This window comes from Rhinolophus ferrumequinum, chromosome 23 (assembly GCF_004115265.2).
Source record: "Rhinolophus ferrumequinum isolate MPI-CBG mRhiFer1 chromosome 23, mRhiFer1_v1.p, whole genome shotgun sequence".
Classification (NCBI taxonomy): domain Eukaryota; kingdom Metazoa; phylum Chordata; class Mammalia; order Chiroptera; family Rhinolophidae; genus Rhinolophus; species Rhinolophus ferrumequinum.
The window spans coordinates 2,917,732-2,939,028 of NC_046306.1; the positions used below are offsets into that span (position 1 = coordinate 2,917,732).

A 21,297-nucleotide genomic window follows, 5' to 3' on the forward strand; every position below is an offset into this window, starting at 1 on the left:
CTGGCGGCTTGGGGAGCACACCTGTCCGGGGAGGCGGGCGGTGCGCCCAGGTGTGGCAGGCCCCGCCCGAGTTGGGCGCCCAGAGGAAGCCCCTCTGCTCGGTGGCCCCAGGAGCGCTGCCCTGCTCACCGGGCCACCTGAACTAAGCACCGGGGGAGGGAGGGAGAGCTCCAAGCCAGCACTGGCGGAGGCGGCCACAGGTCTGACTCTCTTCCCCTAGCTGGTCAGCACCCAAGGAAGCGAAGCCCCCGGATGGGACCGCATCGCCCACCAGCCGACAAGGAGGGCCGATGCCCAGTGCCTGGCTCTACCCGGGAAACCGGTTCCCACCCGGACAAAGGGCTCCGCGGCGCCCCAGCAACATTACTGGGCATGTGAACTGCGAAGCCGGAGCACCGGTCCGGCGGAGGCTCCCCAAAGGCAGGTGGGGACGCTGAGCAGCGCCTGGGATGTGCGCCCCGCACGCTCTGCCCCCGGCCTCCCCCACCCGCCCGGCTGCCCCCGCCCGGCCCTGTTACCTGGGTTCTCCCCGGCATCCGCGGAGGAGGTGGCCGAGGACTCGGTGAGGACGCTGGGGTCACTCTGCGAGCGGCCCCGCGACACAAGGCATCCGCTGCCGTCCTCGGACGCGGCCATGGGCCCGGCCGGCGCAGCGGCAAGTTGAGGGAGCCGCTTGGAATCAGAGCATCCGAGGCGGCCAAGGTCACTGGCGAGGGGGCTGGAGGGGGCGTCTTTTTAAAAAGGAAAATCAAAACGGCCCGGGAAAGGGAAGGAGCCGGCGGACGATGCCGGGCGCTTCAGGGCGCTGAGACAATAGCCTCGAGGCTGCAGCCAGGCGCGCGGCCTCGCTGTTATTTATTCGTATTTATTCCCATTCTTCAGTCTATATTCCAGGAAAAAAAGTTGAACCAGAAAATAAAAACTTTTTCTTGTCAGTGTTTGTTGCTTTGGGGCAGGGGGTGATGTCATGAATTCCTAGGGGTGCTCCCTCCCCCCACCCCACCCCCCACCCCCCCGGAAGAAAAGGGAAAAAGCAGAATCTTTGCTCTTGCAATTGCTTTAATCTGAAAGCTGTTCTTGGAGCATCTGTTGGAAAACATTAGGATTCTCCCATCATGCCACGCGAGAGGAGCATGACGTCACGAGAGAGGGGAGTGAGAATGAGCGCGTGGTGATGGGGAGGGGTCTCAAATACCTGGACTCAGGCCGCAGCAGCTCTGGGGAGGTGGGGGCTGCATCCTGAGTTGTGGACCTCCCACCCCCACCACAGTAGAGCTCTAGAACCGAGAAGGCTTCCACATCCCTCTCCCCAGCAGGAGGGGAGGAGACCCTGAGGGTGCCTCCCTTGGAGGCAGGGCCAATTTCCCCAGCAGCTCAGGCAGCTGGTTTCCTGGGCCCTTCCTCTCTTGGATCTGGAGGCCAGTGGGTCCCGCTGCCCAGGCTCCACCACGAGGGGGGGCACTCCCCTGCTTTATCCCTTCCCACTGCCCACCTCTCCTTCCTCCAGGCCCTCAACCCCTGGCCTGGGAAGACAGAGGCAGGAGGGGCAGCCGGTGCCTTCCTGGGAGGCTTCCCCACCTGCCCTTGAAGTTGATGGGGCCAGGCAAGGGAGGTGATAGCCTTAGGGCTGCCACTTACAAAGGTGTCCTCCCAGGTGCTAAATAGCAGTTCTCATAATTCTAGGTGGGAGTGTGGGAGAAGTGCAGACAACCCCCACCCCTCCAGCTCAGGCGCCAGCTGTGTGCAGCTGTGGTGGAGAAGCTCCAATGGGCACCATCCTGTTTCAGCCCCTTAGACAACCCCGGGGGGTGGGCGCCCTGAGTCCCCACCACAGATGATGAAACTGAGGCTCAGAGAAGGAGCTTGAGAGGGTCCCACAACGGGTGACAGCAGAGCAGGGACGACTGGGACCTTTCTGGGGTGGCTCCTTCATATCTGGCCAGCCCCTAAGCAGGGCTGGGGTGCAGGGGGAGCATGCTGGCAGTGTTGGATGAAACCCCAGGGAACAGCCAAGGACAGAATCAAGATGTGGGGAGATAACATGGACGATGGCCCACACAGAGCTTTGGGCTCTGTGCAGTAGTCACCTCCAAAGAAAGCATTTATTCATTGGAAACATGCAGAAAGCCTAGTGCAAGCTGGGCACCACACCAGGCATTAGGGATCAAACAGCGAATGAATGCAGAAATATCCCCCAGTGGGACTTCCAGGAAGGAGCCAAAAATGGTCACCAATAAACCAAGAGATGCCCCCCAAAACATTTCACTACAGTTGGCAATTAATACTCTGGACCAAAGAGGAAACTAACAGGACATTTTACTAGACACTTTTTATCCACATAAAACTGCTGGATAGGGACGCGCCCAGCTCTGAGCTGAGTGCTTTGCTCAGGGCATCATTTCTTCCTCACAAGGCCCTAGGACGTGCGAACTACTGTCATCTCCACCTTGGAGATGGGGGCAACTCAGACAGGTGAGCGCACCTGCCCAGGTCACAAGCCAGGACGTGGCAGAGCTAGGAGTCCCCCCGCCTAGGAGTCTCCAAGTGGGTCCTTGGGCAGGTTTCAGAACCACCCCCAACCATACCATCAGCTCCTCCCACATCTTTGCACTTAAATGTATTTTCAAGGAAACCATCATGGCAGCGACAGCAATGCAGCCTCCCTGTCATGGAAGAGAAGGACCATGGTGCTGACTGGGTCCCAACCACCCGAGTCCACCAAGCACTTCCACTTTGGAGAAAATGGCGATGAGCTGGGGTGGGAGACAAATTCAGACACCCAGGCACCAAACGGAGAAGTTTTCCTTACTGCTACCCCATGTTCCTCGTGGCCTTGTCCGTGCACCACCTAACCCAACGGCTGATCCCTTCAGATGGTCTACACCGCAGGGCCCATTCACCCGCTTCCCCAGAACTGCGCAGATGGGGCTTAGAAGCTCAGAAAGGGCAAGGCAGCATTTGCTCCAGAGCTCGTGGGCAGTGAGGAGGCAGACGAGAAGGGTGACACCCGAGCGTATTTCTTACAATACACACTTTAGCAACGCACCGCGAGCTGGTGGCACTAAGTATGGATGGGGCTGGTCATTATAATTTTCACTGGCTTTGAAATATTCTGTAATAGTTTTAAGGTTAAAAAAAAAATGAGTGACCCCACGTCTACTCATCAATAGCAAACCAAGTTTCCTGGTGAATTTCGCCTTCCAAGTCATTCACCCCCAGGCCAGGACCCCTGCAGGGCAGGGAAGATCTGGCCACAAGGTGTGCCAGGGCAGCTGTCTGCATGGGGTCCCAGCCTCCAGGGTCCTCAACAGGTCTTTGTGAATGTCACCAACTGTCCCTTCTCAACAGGCTCCCTGGCAAAGGTGGGTTTGATCCGCAAGTGCACCCTGGAAACCCTGTAGGAACCTGCAGGCTTCCTAATGGCCCCCCAAATAGAAACAACGCAAATGTCCATCAACCGATGAATAAGTAAAATGTGGTCTATCCATCCATCCGGTGCAACATTATTCAGCCCTCAAAGGAAAACAATCCTGAAACCTGCCACAACGTGGATGGCCCAAGTGAAAGGAGTCGGTCACAAGAGACCACGTGTAGCATGGTTCCAGTTTGGTGAAACGCCCACAGAGCCAGAGGGCAGGTCAGTGGTTCCTGTGGGTGGGGAGTCGGGTGGGGGAAATGGGGAGTGACTGTTGATGAGTAGGGTCTGTCTTCGGGGGAGCGACAGAAATGTTCTAAATGTTGTAAAATTAGATTACAGTGATGGTTTCACAACTCTGTAAATACACTAAAAACTATTGAATGTTATACTTTAAACAGGAGAGCTCCATGGTATGTAAATTTTTGCAATAAAGCTGTTTAGAAAAACAAAACAAGGCATGTAGGCTGAGCGCCAGATGTGAAGGATCGTTTTCCTCCCCTCCCCATTCACCTCTGCCCAGAAATATCACGCTTAAAACCTGTCCTGTCCCGCCCAGGGCTCCCAATCAGAGGCCCTCCCAGGACTCATCCTTCTGGTCCTTGGTCAGAAAGCCCACAGCCATGTCCTGAATCCAGGCAGCTCCAGTAAAGCCCAACGTGGCTGCCTTAAAGAACTGCAAAGAGCCAGACAAGGTCCCGTCCTTCGTGACAGAGGTCATCACCTCCGTCCCCTTAGTCCACAGGCTATAAGGGTTTTTTCTCCTCATCCATCAAAAGAAACAGAATTCAACCACCAAACTCCATTGCTTAAAAAGAACTACTCAGACCGTCGTCTCTGTCCAAGCTCTGAGGGAATCAACTGAGTGGGACAAGTGGGCAAAACCCTAGTGTGGGAATTCCAGGTCAAAAGAAAGAGAAGGACGAAGACAAAGCAGCTCCCTACAGAGCCGGGTGATAAGGAGGGGAGCCGCGCCCTCTGCTGGTCACAGGAGAAACTGCGCCCAATGCGGTCACCTGCCTGTCTGCTTCCTGCCTTGGTGCCCTGCGGGGTCTGGAGCTATGTAGCAGCTACACTGGGACCTTGCCCCGACGCTCGTAAGTTTGGAATGTCAACAAGTGAGGACAGAGACCTTAGGCCTGCCTCCCTCCAGATCTCCTGGAAAGGGAGCAAACATCCTATGGCTTAAGCCTCTGTTGGCTGGGTTTTCATTTACTTAACACGTAGGTCTTACTACGCATCAGACATCGTTGTAAGAACTGTATCACTATTAACGTGGCTAATGCTAAACATAACCAAATAAGGCAGGTACTATTATATTCCTAAGTGGCACAGCCAGGGACCTCATGCTTTTCTGGATCCCCTAAAAGTCACTCACTCAATGACAACAACAGGGGAGGAGGAGACGGCAGTGGGGCAGGATGACAGCAGGTCTGCAGCCACACAACTTCCCAGGGGCCGGCCATGTATGGACTAACAATCCTGGGGAGCTGGACTCATTATCCTCTCTTCAGGAAGAACGACGTTGAGGCTCCGAGAAGGTATGTGATTCACGGGAGCTTCCCCCTCTCACAAGTCCTTTCCTCACTGAAGGAAAGGACGGCTACATTCTTTCCATTGTGCCTGCCAGCCCCTCCCTGGGGCCTCTCTGCCACCCAAAATCTCTATCTGCAACTCCAGCTTACCTATAGTTTACGAAGAAGAAGCCGTGTGCTTGAATAGACACCTACTGAACCCTGACTCTCCCCGGGCCTGTCCTGCGTGCTATGGGGAACAGCTGGCTGCCTCTGCCAGGACAGAAAATGCCCTGTTCTGGGGACCCAGGACAGACATCGCTTGTCATCTAGTCTACAGAAGCCCAAGTACACAGGAAGGTCTGAACAAGGCAGATACAAGAAAAGGGGAAACAACGTAACGTCGCTGGACTCTACATGGCTGACCAATAGACCTTCCACACTAGGGGATATTACACAGTGACTTTCTAAGTGAAATAAATCTACGTATTCTAACACCATTGGAACTGTACTACTCCCTGGGTGAGTGGGTGCATGTCAGCATAACATAATCATACCAAATCACTCATACAGACACAGCCACGTACATGCTCCTTCCCCAGGCCCGTGTTCCTAGGAAAGTGTTCAGATGGCATCTGGGCAGCTCTGTCTTCGACTGATGGAGTGGGTGTCCCAGGAGAAGGGACAAGGGCTGAAGATCGACAGTAGGGGGTCCTCCAAGTTCCCACCAGCAATGCTCTCGTTTTTGCCAGGAGAAGGAGATCGTGAAACACTTACATGATTGGAATGTTAAAACTGAATAAAAAGGCAAACCGTACCCCGACAATTATGCTCGTAGCCCGACCGCCAGGCCATTTTACTCTTTCACTTTTAGAAGATAATTCACGGTTGAATATGGTTTTTGTCACCCAAACACTTTCTCCAATTCCAGGTGTACATTTTAATATGTTTATTAGATTTATATTCTAAAGAGGCTTTTTTTCCCAGGGGAGACTGCAGAGCTGGGCTCATTGACTCACCAGAGAGCCTGGATTTATGTCACCGACACCCCATCGCAGAAACAGCAGGCTACGTATTTTACAGCGTAACAGTTCAAACACAGCACCGCGTCTGATCTATAAATTACAGAAAATCCATAACGCTAGGTTTATAGGTAGTACTTTAAAAATACATCATAAGTCCCAGGGCCGGAGCGATAATTCCAAGGTCCCACTTGCACAAACCTATAAATAATGACGGATGCGCCCGTATTTTCACAGAGGCTGTGATCCCTTTCAGGGCCTAGCACTCATTAAATCCACTGTGCACTTTAAAGCTGGTGCGTCCACTGGGGTTTCGGATTTGGGAGCAGCAGTGATTTAGGCAATCCGATTCTGGCGCCTGCACCAGTCCCCACTCTGTCTGTTCTAACCGTGCCGGGGTGTCCACCACCTGCGGGGGATAACATTCAAGCCTGTGTCAACAAGACGCCACTTCAGTCCAGCGACTTGGGGTGCACCAGAGATTGCTCCTGGCATTTCACGCTGCAGTGTTTGGGACTGCTGACCCTCCCGCTTCTCTTCAAGGGCCACCTGGGTGATGTATGTGTCCACCCATGCTGTAATATAGAACAGAGCCCCAGGGTTTTAGAGAAATGGGCCCCAGGGGGCTGTGAAGAGGGAGTGGAGATGCAGAAATCCAGGGTGGGGTTGGTGCCGGTTCCCACCAGAACCCACCGCAAAGATGAGAAGCTGATCCTCCATCCTTCGGGCATAGGTCTGAGGACCACAAGGATCCAGCAGACCACACCTGGGGGCCCCCAGGCTTGATCCAAGAGAAACATCCTAGAGAACATGAGGCCCTGTCTGGGGGTTGATTGACTGACGCGCTCACTCACTGATCCATTTGCCCATTTATTCGAGTGTTCACTGAGCACCGAGCATGCGCCAGGCACGGTGCAGGGGGAGAAGACGACAGCACATACAAAGGCCCTGGGGTGAGGAAGCACTGGACAGGTGGAGGGGCTGACACAGGGCTGGGTGGCTGGAGCACTGGGGCAGATGGCACACAGGGAGGGCGGGGGGCAGGCCCCAGTACCTCAAGGGCCTTGTGAACCAGGGGGTGGAGGATGGATTTATCCTAGGAGGGATGGAAACCCCAGGAGGATCTCCAGGTAGGAGAAAAAAGACAGCAGGTTTACCCTCTCTCTCAATAGGTTCTGGGGCCACTGGGAGGACAATAGAGCGGAGGTAAGCAAGTAGAGGCCGGGAGGCAAGCGAGGTGGGCAGGGTGCTGCATGAGACAGGGAGAAGGTGGAAGCGGCCCGGCCTAGGGTGGGGACGTGGCGAGGCAGAGCAGTGGACGGAACCAAGACACACGGTCGGTGTGCTCAGCATCTCCTTACATATAAAGATACCTGCAGCCAAACTGCAATAAAGGAAAAATCCCTGCGCACGATTACTGTTACAATTCGGAGAGTTACCCGCTGACTCCTGTGCTCTGTCAGTTGGAGGGGGGCTTCTGCTTTCACGTCGGGATTCCTCCAAGCAGGACTTGGCTGGCTCCAGCCCCACCGCCCCACAAACTCGGGAAGCTGATGCAATGGGGTCTTATCACAGTGGCGTCACACCATGTGCACCGAGCGGCGCGCTGTGGGCAGACCCTGGGGTAACCCACGGACCCACAGTGGGGCGGGCAGAATTCACATCCCCGCACCCCAGCCCATCACTCAATCAGATGCCGCTCCGGGCACCGCTGCGAAGGCTTCCGTAGATGGAATCAGGCTATTATCAGCTGGCGGAAGGCAGGGATATTATCTTGGATGATCGATGGTCTAGTGGCATCATGGGAGCCCCTCACAGCAGAGGGGAGGTAGAAGAGGAAGAGAGAGATGGGGCAGAGAGGAGGGGCGGATGAGAGACCCCATGCAGGAGACCAGGGCTGGTTTCCCCTGGTGAGACCAGGGGACACCGAGGCCCCAGGGGTGGACACTGGAGAACACACACAAGGTCACGCAGGGAGCCAGGACCCGGCCATCTGCCCAACTCCAAGCGTCCTTCTCCCGCCTCTGCACCCCCCTGCACCCCTCCCCACCCTGCATGGACCATCCTAGGAAGATGGATGCGCTCACATCCAAGGTCAACCCAAGACTCGAATAAAAGGAACAAACCACGTAGGAGGACAGGTAGAAAGGCGTCCCGCCTGAGGGACACATGGCATGCCACCTGCAGGACACACAGCTTCCCGCCTGCGGGACACATGGCATGCCACCTGCAGGACACACAGCTTCCCGCCTGTGGGACACATGGCATGCCACCTGCAGGACACACAGCTTCCCGCCTGAGGGACACATGGCATGCCACCTGCAGACACACAGGGTCCTGCATTTGGCACAGGGCTCTTTCCTACCACCAGCCTCCTTGTTTCCAAGGCAGGCATCTCCAAGGTGTGGCCAAAGTTGGGGTATTCATTAGGTCCCCAAATTAGGCACTAAGAATGAGTACTGCCTTCCAGAACAAATGGCAGGGAGTGTCATTAAGGTTTATGAGAGGCAGGAGAGCAAAGCGGCCAAGAATTCAGAGCATGCCAAAATAGACTGTTCAGGTTCAAAGGCAGCTCCCCCCGCTGTGTGGCCTCGGGCCAGTCACTCCAGCCTCTAAGCCTCGGCCCTCTGCTGTGCATGTGGTCACACTGCGTACACAGCCATGCAGAAGTACGAGCTGACCCGAGGACAGGGTGCGCCTGTGTCCAGCGCTGGAGTGTGACTACCACTGTCCCTGCCAAGGATCTCCACAGCCCCTCTCAGGTCCCACGCTGTGAGGACTCCCACGCAAACCCAGCATAAATGACAATTAAAAGATATTTTGCACTTTCACCTGTGATCATAATTCCCCAAGTTGGAAATCACTCTAATCTGTAAGTGAGAGGAATACCTCTTCTTGTTTATTATCTAAATGTTTAACCATGAGGGGGAAAAAAGGGAGCTAATTTACCATGATTTGGGGGGATTATAGGAAAAAACACAGATAGCAAAGCCATTCAAATAAAAATTGAAATTGAAATTTGCAGCCAGCCTCCACTGGAGTGACACGCTCATTACTGAGTGTGTGTACACGGCAGTCATTAAAGAGAGTTGGCCACAGACAAGGGAAAACGTTCGGTTCATGGAGCTGCGCTGGACACTCACAATTTCCCTAACTTGTATTAGAAACCGCATCTAATGCCAAGTCTCTTTGAGTTCCTACTCCCAGGGTACCTACCATCCACACTCGTCATGCACATCCTGTGGGCAGCAGGATACGTGCCCACCTGCTGGGGAGCTCGCTGATGGAGGGAGGAAGCAGACAGGGGCTGACTGGACAGTGGGAAAAGGTGAGATGCTTTGATTAAGATGAAGGTGCCGGCCAAGGGCACCTATTGTGTCCAGGGCGGTATTGGAGGGTCCAGGCAGGCCCACCCACACCCATTTCAAGTGGCGCTTGTAGAAATGGGGCATAAATAATTCAAGATATTCTAAAAATGTGATGTACAAGAGAACATGGGAGCCTCTCAAAGAGATGCACATGTGCAATTCTGCAATTTGAGAGGGAAAATGCTGCTGAATTTGGGGTTTCTTCTGCTGAACGGTTCTCCTTTAGGGAGAAGCCAGAGACTCTATGTTAGAACAGACATGGCCTGAAGGAAGGAACTCCTATGAGCCTGGAGAATGGCTCTGCTGTCTCCACAGGGAGGGAGGGAAGGGCTCATGCTCTTAGTAAGGCTGCAGGATTTACAAAGCACCTACTACGTGCCAGGCACTGGTTGACATACTACACACACAAAAAGGAGCATGTCACCACGGCACAGGGTCTGCATTCGGTGGGGAGGTCGGGTCACTAACAAGAGAGTAAACAGATGACTATTGTGCCGGGGTCCCCAAGACCACCCCCAGGTTTGGGGATTCACTAAGATAACTCCCAGGACTCAGACACAGTTGCACTCATAGCTATGATTTATGACAGCGAAGGGACACAGAGCACAACTGGCACTGAAAAAAAGGTGCATGGGGTGACGTCCAGGGGAAACCAGGCCAAGCTTCCAGAATCCTCTCCCAGTGCAGGCACACAGGACTCACTTAACTCCAGCAACCAGTTGTCCCGACACATGTGGCATGTCGTCTCTCAGGCAAGCTTGTTGGACACTCAGCGCCCGGGGTTTGCCCTGGGAGCTGGTCCCATGGATACCCTCTGCCTGGTACATACCCAGATACCAGACCCCAGAAGGAAAGCAGGTGTTCCGCATAAACCATACACCGGAATCCCCGTTAAAAATCCGTATCCCATCTCATGCTGTCCATGAAAGTAAATTACAGTGGATTAGAAAGGAAATGTAAAGAAAAGAGCTATACACTCACTGAAAGTAAACATGGATAGATGTTTATTACCTGGTTTACTATCTGGTTTGCCCGGGTGGGACTCAGGGGTTCTCAGGAAACGGGTCTTTCAAGGCTAACATCAGACCATCCCGGGCAAACTGGGACAAGGTTTTCACTGTGAACTTGAAGCCGAAAAGATTTCTTACAGAAGACACCAAAAGACATAAAGTAAAAGCTTGATAAATGTTACCACATCAAAACTAAACACTTGGGGATGTAATGTACAGCATGGTGACAGTACTGTATATTTGAAAGTTTCTAAGACAGTAGATCTTAAAAGTTCTCATCACAAGAAAAACAATTTGTAACAATTTGTGGTGATGGATGTTAACTAGACTTCCTGTGGTCATCATTTGCAATATACACACATATCTAATCATTACATTGTATACCTGAAACTAACATAATGTTACATGTCAGATATATATATATATACACATACATATATGTAGCGACTTCTAGTCAACCAAAGACACTATAAACCAAGTTAAAAGACAAGCCACAGACGGCAAAAACAGAGAATTAGAGTCCAGAACACATACATAGCTCTTACAAACCAATTAGAAAAAGATTAACAACCAGATACAAAGATGGGCGAAATAAAAGACAGGCAACTCACAGCAAGTGAAATCCAAACGGTCAATTAACATAAGAAAAAAACCCTCTCCAAGCAATCAGTGGAATGCAAATTAATCCTAGGAAGTTCTACTTTTTTTTCCAGCAGGATTGGCAAAATTTAAGAATCTGAACATTCCAAGACACCTGGAGAAAGGGGCACCTCAGACACTGCAGTTGGGAGTGGCACAGCCACTTTGGGAAACGACTTTGCCGGATCAAATAAAATTTACAACGTGCTCATCCGGCGCCCCAGGAATCCCTCTTCTCGGACCAGGCCCCACTGAGAACCCCGTGTGCAAATGCACCAAGAGGCGGGTATATGAGATGTTCACACGGGTGCTGCCCCTCATGCAGCGGGTCTAGGTCTGACAGTGACCTTCATGGCCATCGGCCAAAGGTTAAAACAAGAGTGGAACATTTTACAGCAATTAGAAAGGATCTATTAACCCAGATGAATGTCCAAGACACGTTGCTGACTAAAAACAGTAAGTTTCAGAACGAGATGTGCTGTTTCCAGATGTCTTTTTGTCAAATGCTTACAGGAAATGATCCTGCACATTTCTCTCTGAGACCCTCGTGCCCATGTCAAGACAGTCTGGTGGGAAAAGCGGTACATGGTAGTAGGGGTCCCTCTGGGGAGGAGGAAGGAGTGGGTGTCCCGGCAGATTTTAGCCGTATTTGCAGTGTTTTCACTTCTCATTTGGGGCAGGTATTCAGGCCACACTTAGTGTGATTATATTCCCCAACATCACCCCCCACCCCCAAGAAACCTGTTGCCTGAGTAGAACGCATTATGCTGACACATATTTATGGAGTGCCAGCTACAGGTCAGACCTGGTCTCAAGCCTGAGAATCACTTGTTTTCCTTAAAACAAAAACAGAGCAAGCACCTTAGCTATCCGCCATGTGCACCAGCAGACAACAGTCTTTAAGATCATGGGTGGCACATACACACGGATGAGGGACAAGTGGCCAGAAAAATGCCCCGGGCACCTGGGCAGGTGACGGGAGGGGGGCGTTGAGATCTTCAGAATGCCCCTCGCAGGGTCTGCTACGTCACTCCTTCAGCTTCTCGCCTCCAAGCACACACTTGTCGGGAGAGAAACCTGAGGCCAGCAGATGACTTCAGACCCACAGTGGGTTTTTCAGGTCAGGTGAGCACAGGTAAGGGTCCCCACATTGCGGGGACACAGCTGGAAATGTGCTGGTGTTTGCAATGGCTGGTACCCACTCTCCTTCTGCGGCCGGCATTCCCCTGGTTTTCTTCCTGGGGGTCTCAGGCCTAGCTGGTCTGTGAGTCGGGCCTCAGCCGTCCAGCTCCCCCATTCCCAGCCCACAGTGATGGGTTCAAGGACCGGCAATGTGACCTGCTGAGCCCGGGAAAGACAGGGGACACTAGCTGGAGCCACCGAGGCCCCCCAGTTTGGACATCCAGTTTTCTGGGCTGACAAATGCTCCCTTTGCTTCTGAAGGTTCTACTCACTTGCTACCAGAAAAACCTGCTAAGTCTAGCCGGTTGTCATTACGATTTCAGAAGAACTGGGCAGCTCAGACCCAGAGCTGGTCTTCAGGGTCACTGCCTCAGGGAGCCCGGCTCAGCCCTGAGCTGAGCCAAGGACACAGACATCACGTTTCCAACTGCCACTCGCAGCCCCTAAAGCCACAACTTTTAATGAGCATCCGCTGAGACGCGTCATGACATCATCCATCACGCCTTTCCCTTCAAAAAAAAAATTAGAAAAAAATCCAAAACTCATTTGGTGCAGAAATATCCTAGTACGACTCAGACGTCGGAGTCTAGAAGAATGACTGGCTAATTTGTGCCTAATTTAAGGCAGCTCCTGCCATAGAAATAGCTCATCACTCTCTAAGGTTGGGAATCATGACTGGCCAAAGCGAGCTCTGGGATATGGCACTCCAGTCAAGGGAGCCGAGCGTCAGGTGGCAGCTGGACAAACCCTGGGCACAGACGGAGACAGACCAGGGAAGCTTCCCAAGGTCTGGCCGCCAGAATGCCCAGAGCTCTGGAAACACAACCGGGCTCTACCCTGGGTCCCTGCAGCCTTGCTCCCAACCAAAATTTGGTGTATGGACTGGGGTCCTGTCTGACACCACCCTGAAACACAACCCAGACCCGGAAACCCAACCCCACTCTGCCTCAGCCCCCTCCAGGGACCTCCTTTAGACGCCAGCCCCATCCTGATGGACCTCAGATTGGAGGCTCCCGGCTGACCATTGCGCCAAGCTCGACTCAGACATGCAACGGCCCACCCTCACCGCCTCGGGATGTCAACAGGCCTCTCCAAACAGGCATGGCTTCCTCCCTCCACCGGTCCGCATGCCCCCATCAACCGTCCCCCTCACTACCAAGCTTTCAACAGCTCCGAAAATGGTACCTCCAGGTACATAGACACAAAACCTACGGCACATCCTGGCTCTCAGACCCCCAAGGTATCAGCAGATCCTCTCAGCTCTGCCACCTACATGTCTCCGAGCTTTCCACCTTCCCATCTCTGTCCCCCACACAAGCAGCAGGCATCTCCCCTCCCTCCTGAGAGCCTGCTGCCACAGGGCCAGCTGGAAAGATGTCTCGCACACATACGCAACCAGGCAATTCCTCAGCGTAAAATCTGCCCATGGTCTGGGCCTGCACCATGAAACCCCCCGGGCCCCCCCTGCAGCCCTGCCCAGAGCCCGCCCACCTCTCCAAGGGCGGCTTCAGCCTCTTCCCTTGCTCACATATCCCCGGCCTCATGGCCCAGTTCTGTTCCCCAATTCCACCAAGCCAACTCCCGTGTCAGGGCCGCAGCCACTGCTCCTTGCTGCTGGGAATGCTGTCACCCCCATCCTTACGTGGCTCCCTGCTTCTCCCCATTCACGTCTACAGCTAAATACCCCTCTCAGCAGAGCCTGCGCTGGCCACCCCAGCTAATACAGCTCCCTCCTTAATCACTGCCTGGCCATCCTTATCGTTTTCCCAACATGTCTCTGCAGAGATTATCGTGTTGTTTCGTTTTGTTTTATTGGCTTCCATGTCCCCCGTCGTCCTCCCCTCGCTAGAATCAAGGCTCCCCGAGGGCAGGACGCTGACCCCTTGTCTGGACAGCATCCCCTGGCATCCAGGGCAGCGCCTGCTCCATTTCCAGCGGTTACTAAGCACCTGCTGACCCAGTGCCTAAATGCTCGGCTTTCTCCTCTGCAAAAGTGGGTTAGCGGTGCCTAGCCATCCTCTGTGGCCTAGAGAGCAGCCACAGAAGCATTTTAAAAACACCCAGCAATGAAACGAGTGTGTGGAACAGGAGTTGCATGATGTTCACGGGCAGGTCACCCACTTGCGATGGCTCTGAAAGCTCCACTGAGCTGCTGAAGGGCAGCTTGGGAAATGTCCTTTCTCAGAACCCAGCCCAATCCAGCACCTCGCGGGAAACTCAGTACCCAGGCACTGCCAGGGGTCGGGGGAAAGCTGGGACTCCTGGGCACCCACTCTGTGCGGGCACGGGCGAGCAAGCTTCCTCCTGGGGGACGTGGAATCTCCTTCTTGGTCACCACCGTACCCCAGAGCTCAGCACAAGGTCTCATGCTTTGTGGGGACAACAGAAGGGCCCCCCACACTGTGCTGAGCCCCAGATGCTCCACTCACCATGAGCTTCTCACCCTTGGGGCGCCGCCCAGATCTTGGCACCTAGCGGGCTCTCAATGACACCTGCTTGTCCCAACAGGGTCCTTCCATTCTCAACCCCGCCACTCCATGTATCTCAGTTCCCCTGACACTGTGCTCCTGACACTATAGACGAAATCCTTTATTTTTTGGGGTGGGGGCTGTCCCGAACATCACAGGATGTTCAGCAGTGCCCCTGGCTCCTCCCATTAGATGACAGTAGTAAGGGGGGGGTAACAACCAAAACTGTGGGGACACACAGAATCACCCCTATTGAGAGCCACAGGTAAGAACCACCGACTTTCTAAACCAGAGCTTCCAGACTGGCTTGATCCCAGAATCATTTGGGGGGATTAGTTAAAAATACAGATTCCAGGAGGCTGAGGAGCAGGCCTGGGTGGGGCCCCCAAAGCTGTTTGTAATGTGCCCCCAAGGGGGAGGCACAATGTGCCCCAAGGGGCACAATACAAACAGCTTTGGGGGCCCCACCCAGGAGTCTTACCAAGGGGCTAGTCTAGAAACAAGGGCCTGTCCTCCCCCTCCAGCGTTCAGCCTGCAGGTCACCAACTGTACACGAGAGCCACTGTGCAGGGCCACCCCCTGGCCTCCTCTCCAGGAGACCCAAGCCCCCTCCCTCTGCAGCTCCCCTTCCCTGGGCCAGAGGGGGGCCCTTACCACTTTCCAGCTTCCTCCATCTCTCTCCTGAGATCCTGTTCCTTTAACTGCAGCTGGACCTGCTCCAGGACCAGGTGTCAGCCTGCAGGGGCCCTGGCCACTCCTACCCAGCACAGGTGGGGACCCGCTCTAGGGAACACGCGTGGAACTCTCACTGGGTGGCGAGCGCTGCTTATGTGATTCCAACTATTGCCCCACCACTCAATATCGGATCGCCCCCATCTTACGAATGTGGAAACTGAGGCACAGCAAAGCAAGTGCTATGCGCTCTGTTCAGACAGCGAGCAGGGAAGGTTTCAGACCCCGGACGCCGACCCCAAGGCCAGCGCTCCGGACCACCGCGCGCACTGCCCTTGTTTGGGACCAGAGTCGCCCGCCTTGGCTGCAGGGACAGCCCGCGCCAGAATGCGCCCACCTCTGTGCTGAGGGCCCAGCGAGCATCCTGGCCACCTTGCAGCGGCCAAGGGCAGGTCTCCTGGCGGGGCTATCTCCAGCCCCGCGCCCCCTCCCCGAGGCATCGCTTACCTTGCGAAGGGCCTCGGGCGGAGGCCGCAGCGTCCCGGGCCCCGAAGGCGCGCAGCAGCGAGCGCACCGGCGCGGGCCAGAGGGCGCGCCCCCCGCTCCGGCCGCGCATCCCGCCGGAGGGCCGCTCAGGGCTGCGTGTGCCGGGCCGCCCTGCGCCGCGCAGAGCCTGGGGCTGCGGAGGCGCTGGAGAGGCGGGGGCGTGGGGCCCGGGGCTGCGGGCGGCGCGGGCCGGGAGGGGCGGGGCGGGGGCGGGGGCGGGGCCGCCACGCGAGGCCGGCCCCTCCGCAGGGCGGGGGCGCCAAGGGACGCCGCTGTGACCTTGATCTTCCCTGGACCCGGCCCGGCGCCGCAGCCCCGCAGCCCCGCATGCGGGACTTCAGTGTAAGGGGCGCCCTGAAACGTTAAAGCGACAGCGGGGCCAGAGGGAAGCCTCGGGGTAATTACGCTGTAAAGAGACTGACGAGTTAGAGCCATTGTGGGACTCTGGGCGAGGCGCTTGACCTCGCTGAGCCTCAGTGTTCTCGGGTGTAAAATGGGCTTGGGGACGGTGACAGGAGTTGACAGTGAGCCTGGAACTGCGCGGGGCCTGCTGTCCTGGCGCGGGAGCCTCCTTGGCTGCCTTTACGGTTCAGGAACCATTGCTGCATTCTCATAAACCAGTGATATATATTTTTACCTTCTTTAAAAATAAAACAGAAATATTCAGCTTCCTGAGCACTGCATGCGGGACACTGGTAGCCACCAAGCAGCTCAAGAAGTAGGTCTGTGCCAGCCCCACCCCCAAGTCCACGGAGGGTGCTCCCTCCGCCCACAGCGCCTGGTGGGTCTTCAGTCTGGGGAGGGCCCGGCAGCCTCTGCTGACCTTGAGGCAGGATCTCTGGCCTGAGAAGGGCTCAGCCGGCATCAAGGTCATCAGCGAGGTCCCGGTAACCATCACACTGACCGGGGCACAGAGCCCCAAAGGGTCAGCACCCTCCCCCCATCTGTGAGAGCTTCTCAGAGGCAGCTCTGCTCCCGGTCCCAGTGGTCCTCCAGTTCACATCCCAGCAACTCCACCAGCAGGTGTGATCACCTTGTCCATTTACAGATGAAGACGCAGAGGTGACAAAAAGGAGGGAATTGTCCACAGCCACATGGCGGCTGCGTGCAGTGCTGGCACTTGGATGTAGACGGGCTTCCTACCCACCTGCCTCCTCCCCGGGGTACAGCCCCCCTGCTTCCAGCATCTCCCGCCAGACCTCATCTTCGGAACTTTGCACCAATAGTACCAACAATTGCTAATGGCTAACACTAGGTGGCACTGTGCTAAGCGCAGCTTCCTGTAATCTTGCTGACAAGATGAGCTGGGTGCAATTATCCCCACTTCACCGATGAGAAAATACGGGCTGGGGGAGAGCAGGGACTTTGTCACGTGCATTGCTTCATCTCAGCTTCATCTTATTTCCGCCTCCATCAGCTCTCATGGGAGGCACTATGATCGTCCCCCACTTTTTAAAGGAGGAAACTGCGACTCAGATGAAGTAACTTGCCCTAGGAAATCAGGAAGGGGAACAGTGGGGACTCAAACCCCAGTCATGTCTCTGTGCCTTTGCTCTCTGCCCAGCCCCGTGGGCATGTCGTGGGGAACCTCTTCGCATCCTTCCAGACCCAGTTTAGGCAGTGCCTCTGTTCTGAAGCCTGTCCTTCAGCCTCCCTGCTTCTACGCCCCACTCATTTGGCTTTCCCTGGTCTATGCCCCAGTATTGTGCACACTTTCCATTAGGCAAGCACCATGTCACAGTGCAGTCATGTGCCCACACGTCTGCCCTGTGACCCACTGGGCTGGAGTTTTAGGGAACAGGCATTGACCCTGGTCACTGCCTTCCCAGGCCCACCATCATGGAACACCTGTTGTGCAAGTTCTGTCACCCGTTGCTGGTAACAAAAGTTCCATTTTCCTCTGAGCAGCTCCCTCCCCAATGCTGGTGGAGCTGTGGCCCCTCCCTAATGCCAGGGGGGGCTCCTGACCCAGTCTGACCCATCAGCACTGTCCATCCCTCTGTTTTCAATGACTGCTTTAGGAAAGGTGGTCCATGGAGGCACACACAGATGTTGGTTCATGGTAGACGTTCAATAAATAAAGGTTAAAAAGTTACCACAAGGATGAGGGGTTTTACTTGGAGCAATGAATCTGTTTGGGAACTAGATAGAAATGCCACTGAATTGCTAACTTCAGAAATGTGAATTTCACCTCAATAAATTATTGAAGGAAAAAAAAGCAATCTCTCTTTTTGAAAAAGGCACCACAAAGTGACTCAGAGTGGCTGGGATGATGAAAAAAAGATGAAATCTGGAGAAGGCACACTGAGCAATCGTGTGTGTGTGTGTGTGTGTGTGTGTGTGTGTGCGCGCGGGAGCACATGTGTTCCTTTCCTGGCAGTCCCATAGGTAATCTGTTTTCCCTCTAGAAAGTTAATGACAGAGACTTTTGATGTCCAAACCCAAGTCAGAAGAAAATCAAAGTATGCCCTGCAGTGGTCTGGGACTAAAATGATTAATTTCTTTTAAGTCTTTTGTTTTATCATAAAAATCCATGAGACTTTTGCATTCTCTCCACACACATGAAATTTCCCTCCAAATCTCCCAGTGAGGCTGACGCTGGAGGAACTGGCACTCCGTCCCCCTGGCAGTCCCTGGGTGACAAAGGGACGAGGAGCCCAGCACTGTCACCCAGCTGGAGGTGACTTCTTGAAGAGCAGTCTGTGTCTCTCCCCATCCTGTGTTTCTCTCTCTTTGCACCATCCTTATCTCTCTGAGTCATCATGAACCCCCTGTACTCACGTGTCTTCTGAATTTTGTGAATCACTCTAAACAGCCCCAAACCTTCTTGATTCTAACAGCAAATACATACACAGACAGAGATGGTGGCCGTTTCTGGGGCACCTCCTGTGGCTGCGTGCTGGCCCTATGCCCTCTCTCACGTACTCCTCACTCCCTCACTTCTCAGTATCTCATAGAGCTGAACAGAAGGTCAAGGTCGCCGAAGAGGTCACAAAGTTTTCAAGGCCAGACTGCTCTGGGGTGAGCTTGGCCCCCAGCTGATAGACTCTCTACTCCTCTCTTTTTCATCCAAGTGCTGATTCAGGATAACAGTCTGAGCCTGCCACAGTCCCCTTGGGAAGTTTTGGGGTAAGCACTGTGGATAAGCTCTGCTGGCAGCATTGGGAAGAAACTCTCAGAAACCATATCATTTCCAGGAATCTGAGACTCAGGGGGGGGTGGTCCTGTCGCCCTCTAGTGGCCACTAAGAAGCATGCAGTCAGATTGTACAGCGTTCCCCAATTCCTGAGGGCACCACTTAAGGGGTATCTGATGTTGACTGGTGGGGCTGGAAAGAGCCTACAGCTGTGGCATGCACGCACTGGGTCCCTTTGGGTTCTCTAAAATTCACTCAATTTGGCATTCTAGTCAACATGTGTCCATGTACAATCAACGTTTCCTTCCCTCTTCCATTGTCTGCTGTATTTTAGGTATGAGCTTAAACCTTCTAAAACGGCTGCAGGTTTCGGATACATACCACTCCTAGGTACATACCTGAGCAGGGTGGAAACATTCGCCCCTAGAAAAGCTTGCCATTGCTCACAGCTGCATGAATCACAATCACCCAAAAGTGGGAACAACCCCAACGCCCACCACCTGACGGCTGGATAAGTACAGTGCAGTCCCTCCGTACAGTGGAATATTATGTGGCAATAAAAAGGACCGCATACGGATGGATGCTCCATCACAGACGGAGTCTGACAACACTGCACAGTGAGAGAAGCCAGTCACAGAGCCAAGTGCAGCACGCCATTTAGGGAAAAGGTCCAGAATACGTGGGTCTCTCTGCCTCTCCTCTTGTCTCTCCATCTCTCCATCTCTGTTCCAGCCCCCCCATCTCCCTCAGAGTCTGTACCCCTCTTCCCTGCCGCTGATGCAGTCAGAAGTCTCCTCCACAACCCTGTCCCCTCTCCATGCCACCCTCCCGCCCCGCGCCCCTGGTGGGAGGGGTCTCTGATGGGTGTGGATGGATGAAACAGTGGGCCCTCTGGGCGTCTCCCCCCCAGTTTCCTTGGGCCCCTCTTCAGCCTTGTTTCTCCTCCTTCTTCCCCTGACAGGAAGACACCCAGGCTGGGGTTTGGGGTGAGCAGCAGGCATGGGGACACTTTTTCCAGATTTTCCTCTAAACTTGGAATTCAGCAATGTCCACCAAGTCCACTGCCGACTGGAGTGTGCCCCAACAAGGACTTGTTCCTCCTTATCCTCCAAATGTCCCCCCAGAAAGCCTCCAGCAGCCGGTGAAACGCCCCCCTGGCTTCTGTGCCATTGCCTGGTGGGTGCCCTCCCTGGGACTGAGCCTGCTCTGTCTCTGGGGCTCAGACGTGCCATCGCTCCTCTTCTTAACTCCTCCAGACTCCAGATGGCCCCCCAGAAGCAGAGCCAGAGGGAGGGGGACCCAGGAACTGGAGGAGGGAGGTAGGGAGGGAGGATAGCCCCGTCTCATCATCACACCCCGTACCCTACAGGCCGAATGAGGACAGTGAGCAGATCATTTATTCTACAAGCCCGACACTGGCGAGAGCAAAAGGGGGGCGCTATCTTAATGACGTCTAGGCCACAGACGTACCGGGGACCGTCCCGGGCAAACTAGGACGCGGGACCACACTATGTATAAAGGACTCCCCTAGGGTCCCTCAGGAGGCAGGCAAGGAAAAGGACATACTGCCACCTCCTGTCTCCCGCTGGTCAAAGATTTACACCAGTGGCCTTGCCTCCTGCACGTGGGCACAGAGCAGGGCCCACGGGAATTCCTGGGATCTACAGGGAGGGCTGGGCAGCGGAGAAGTGGGGTGCTGGACCCCTCGGAACTGCTGAGGGAGGGGGAAGATGGTGAGGCGGAGAAAGACAATAACATTTACAGAAACCGGAGAAACAACAACAGAAAACGATAGCATCTGGATTACTTGTGTTATACTTCGCCCAGATGTTTTTCTTCTTACGGTTGGGAAGCTGTGAACCCTGTCAGGCTGCCCTCTAGTGGCCATTGGAAGGGTTGCAGAAACCTATCCGGTTGCCCTCTAGTGGCCATTGTCAGGGCTGTAACAGAACGTCTCAATTTTTCCCCAAAGAAGAAATTTTGTGACCCGCAGATCCTGAGACATAAAACCCAGGGGTGCAACAAATATATTTCCAAAAATTGCTTTATCTTATAAGTTTTACATTAATTCCATACGTTAATTCAGCATATACCCATGTTCGTTTTCATATAAAACACTGTGGGTCTTTTGTTGTTCTGTTTGAATGAAACCCTCCCTGTTGGGCCTGTGGTCCCTCAGGGCCCTGTGGATGCCTCTAATTCCTGTCCCTTCTCTACTAAGCTGAGAGGTCTTCATCGTGCAGGGTTGCCAGAGCAACCTCAGAGCACTCAGTGAAACGTGAACTTCTGATAATCAAGAAATAATTTCTCAGATAAGGATGTTCC

The 21,297-nt window shown here is 54.3% G+C and overlaps 1 protein-coding gene across 4 annotated transcripts in view; it reads right to left on the bottom strand.

The window, feature by feature from the left end:
* Nucleotides 1–15,916, bottom strand: part of PHACTR3 (phosphatase and actin regulator 3) — a 166,363-nt gene extending 150,447 nt beyond the window's left edge. For 2 of the 4 annotated variants that reach the window (XM_033094695.1, XM_033094696.1), the window contains exon 1: nt 15,798–15,916. In XM_033094695.1, coding sequence (XP_032950586.1) covers nt 15,798–15,906 — 109 coding nt within the window. In that variant the 5' untranslated portion in view covers nt 15,907–15,916. Of the gene's footprint in view, nt 1–518; nt 993–15,797 lie in introns of those variants that run through there. The other 2 variants (XM_033094692.1, XM_033094693.1) reach the window with 1 other exon arrangement.
* Nucleotides 15,917–21,297: the final 5,381 nt, after the last annotated feature.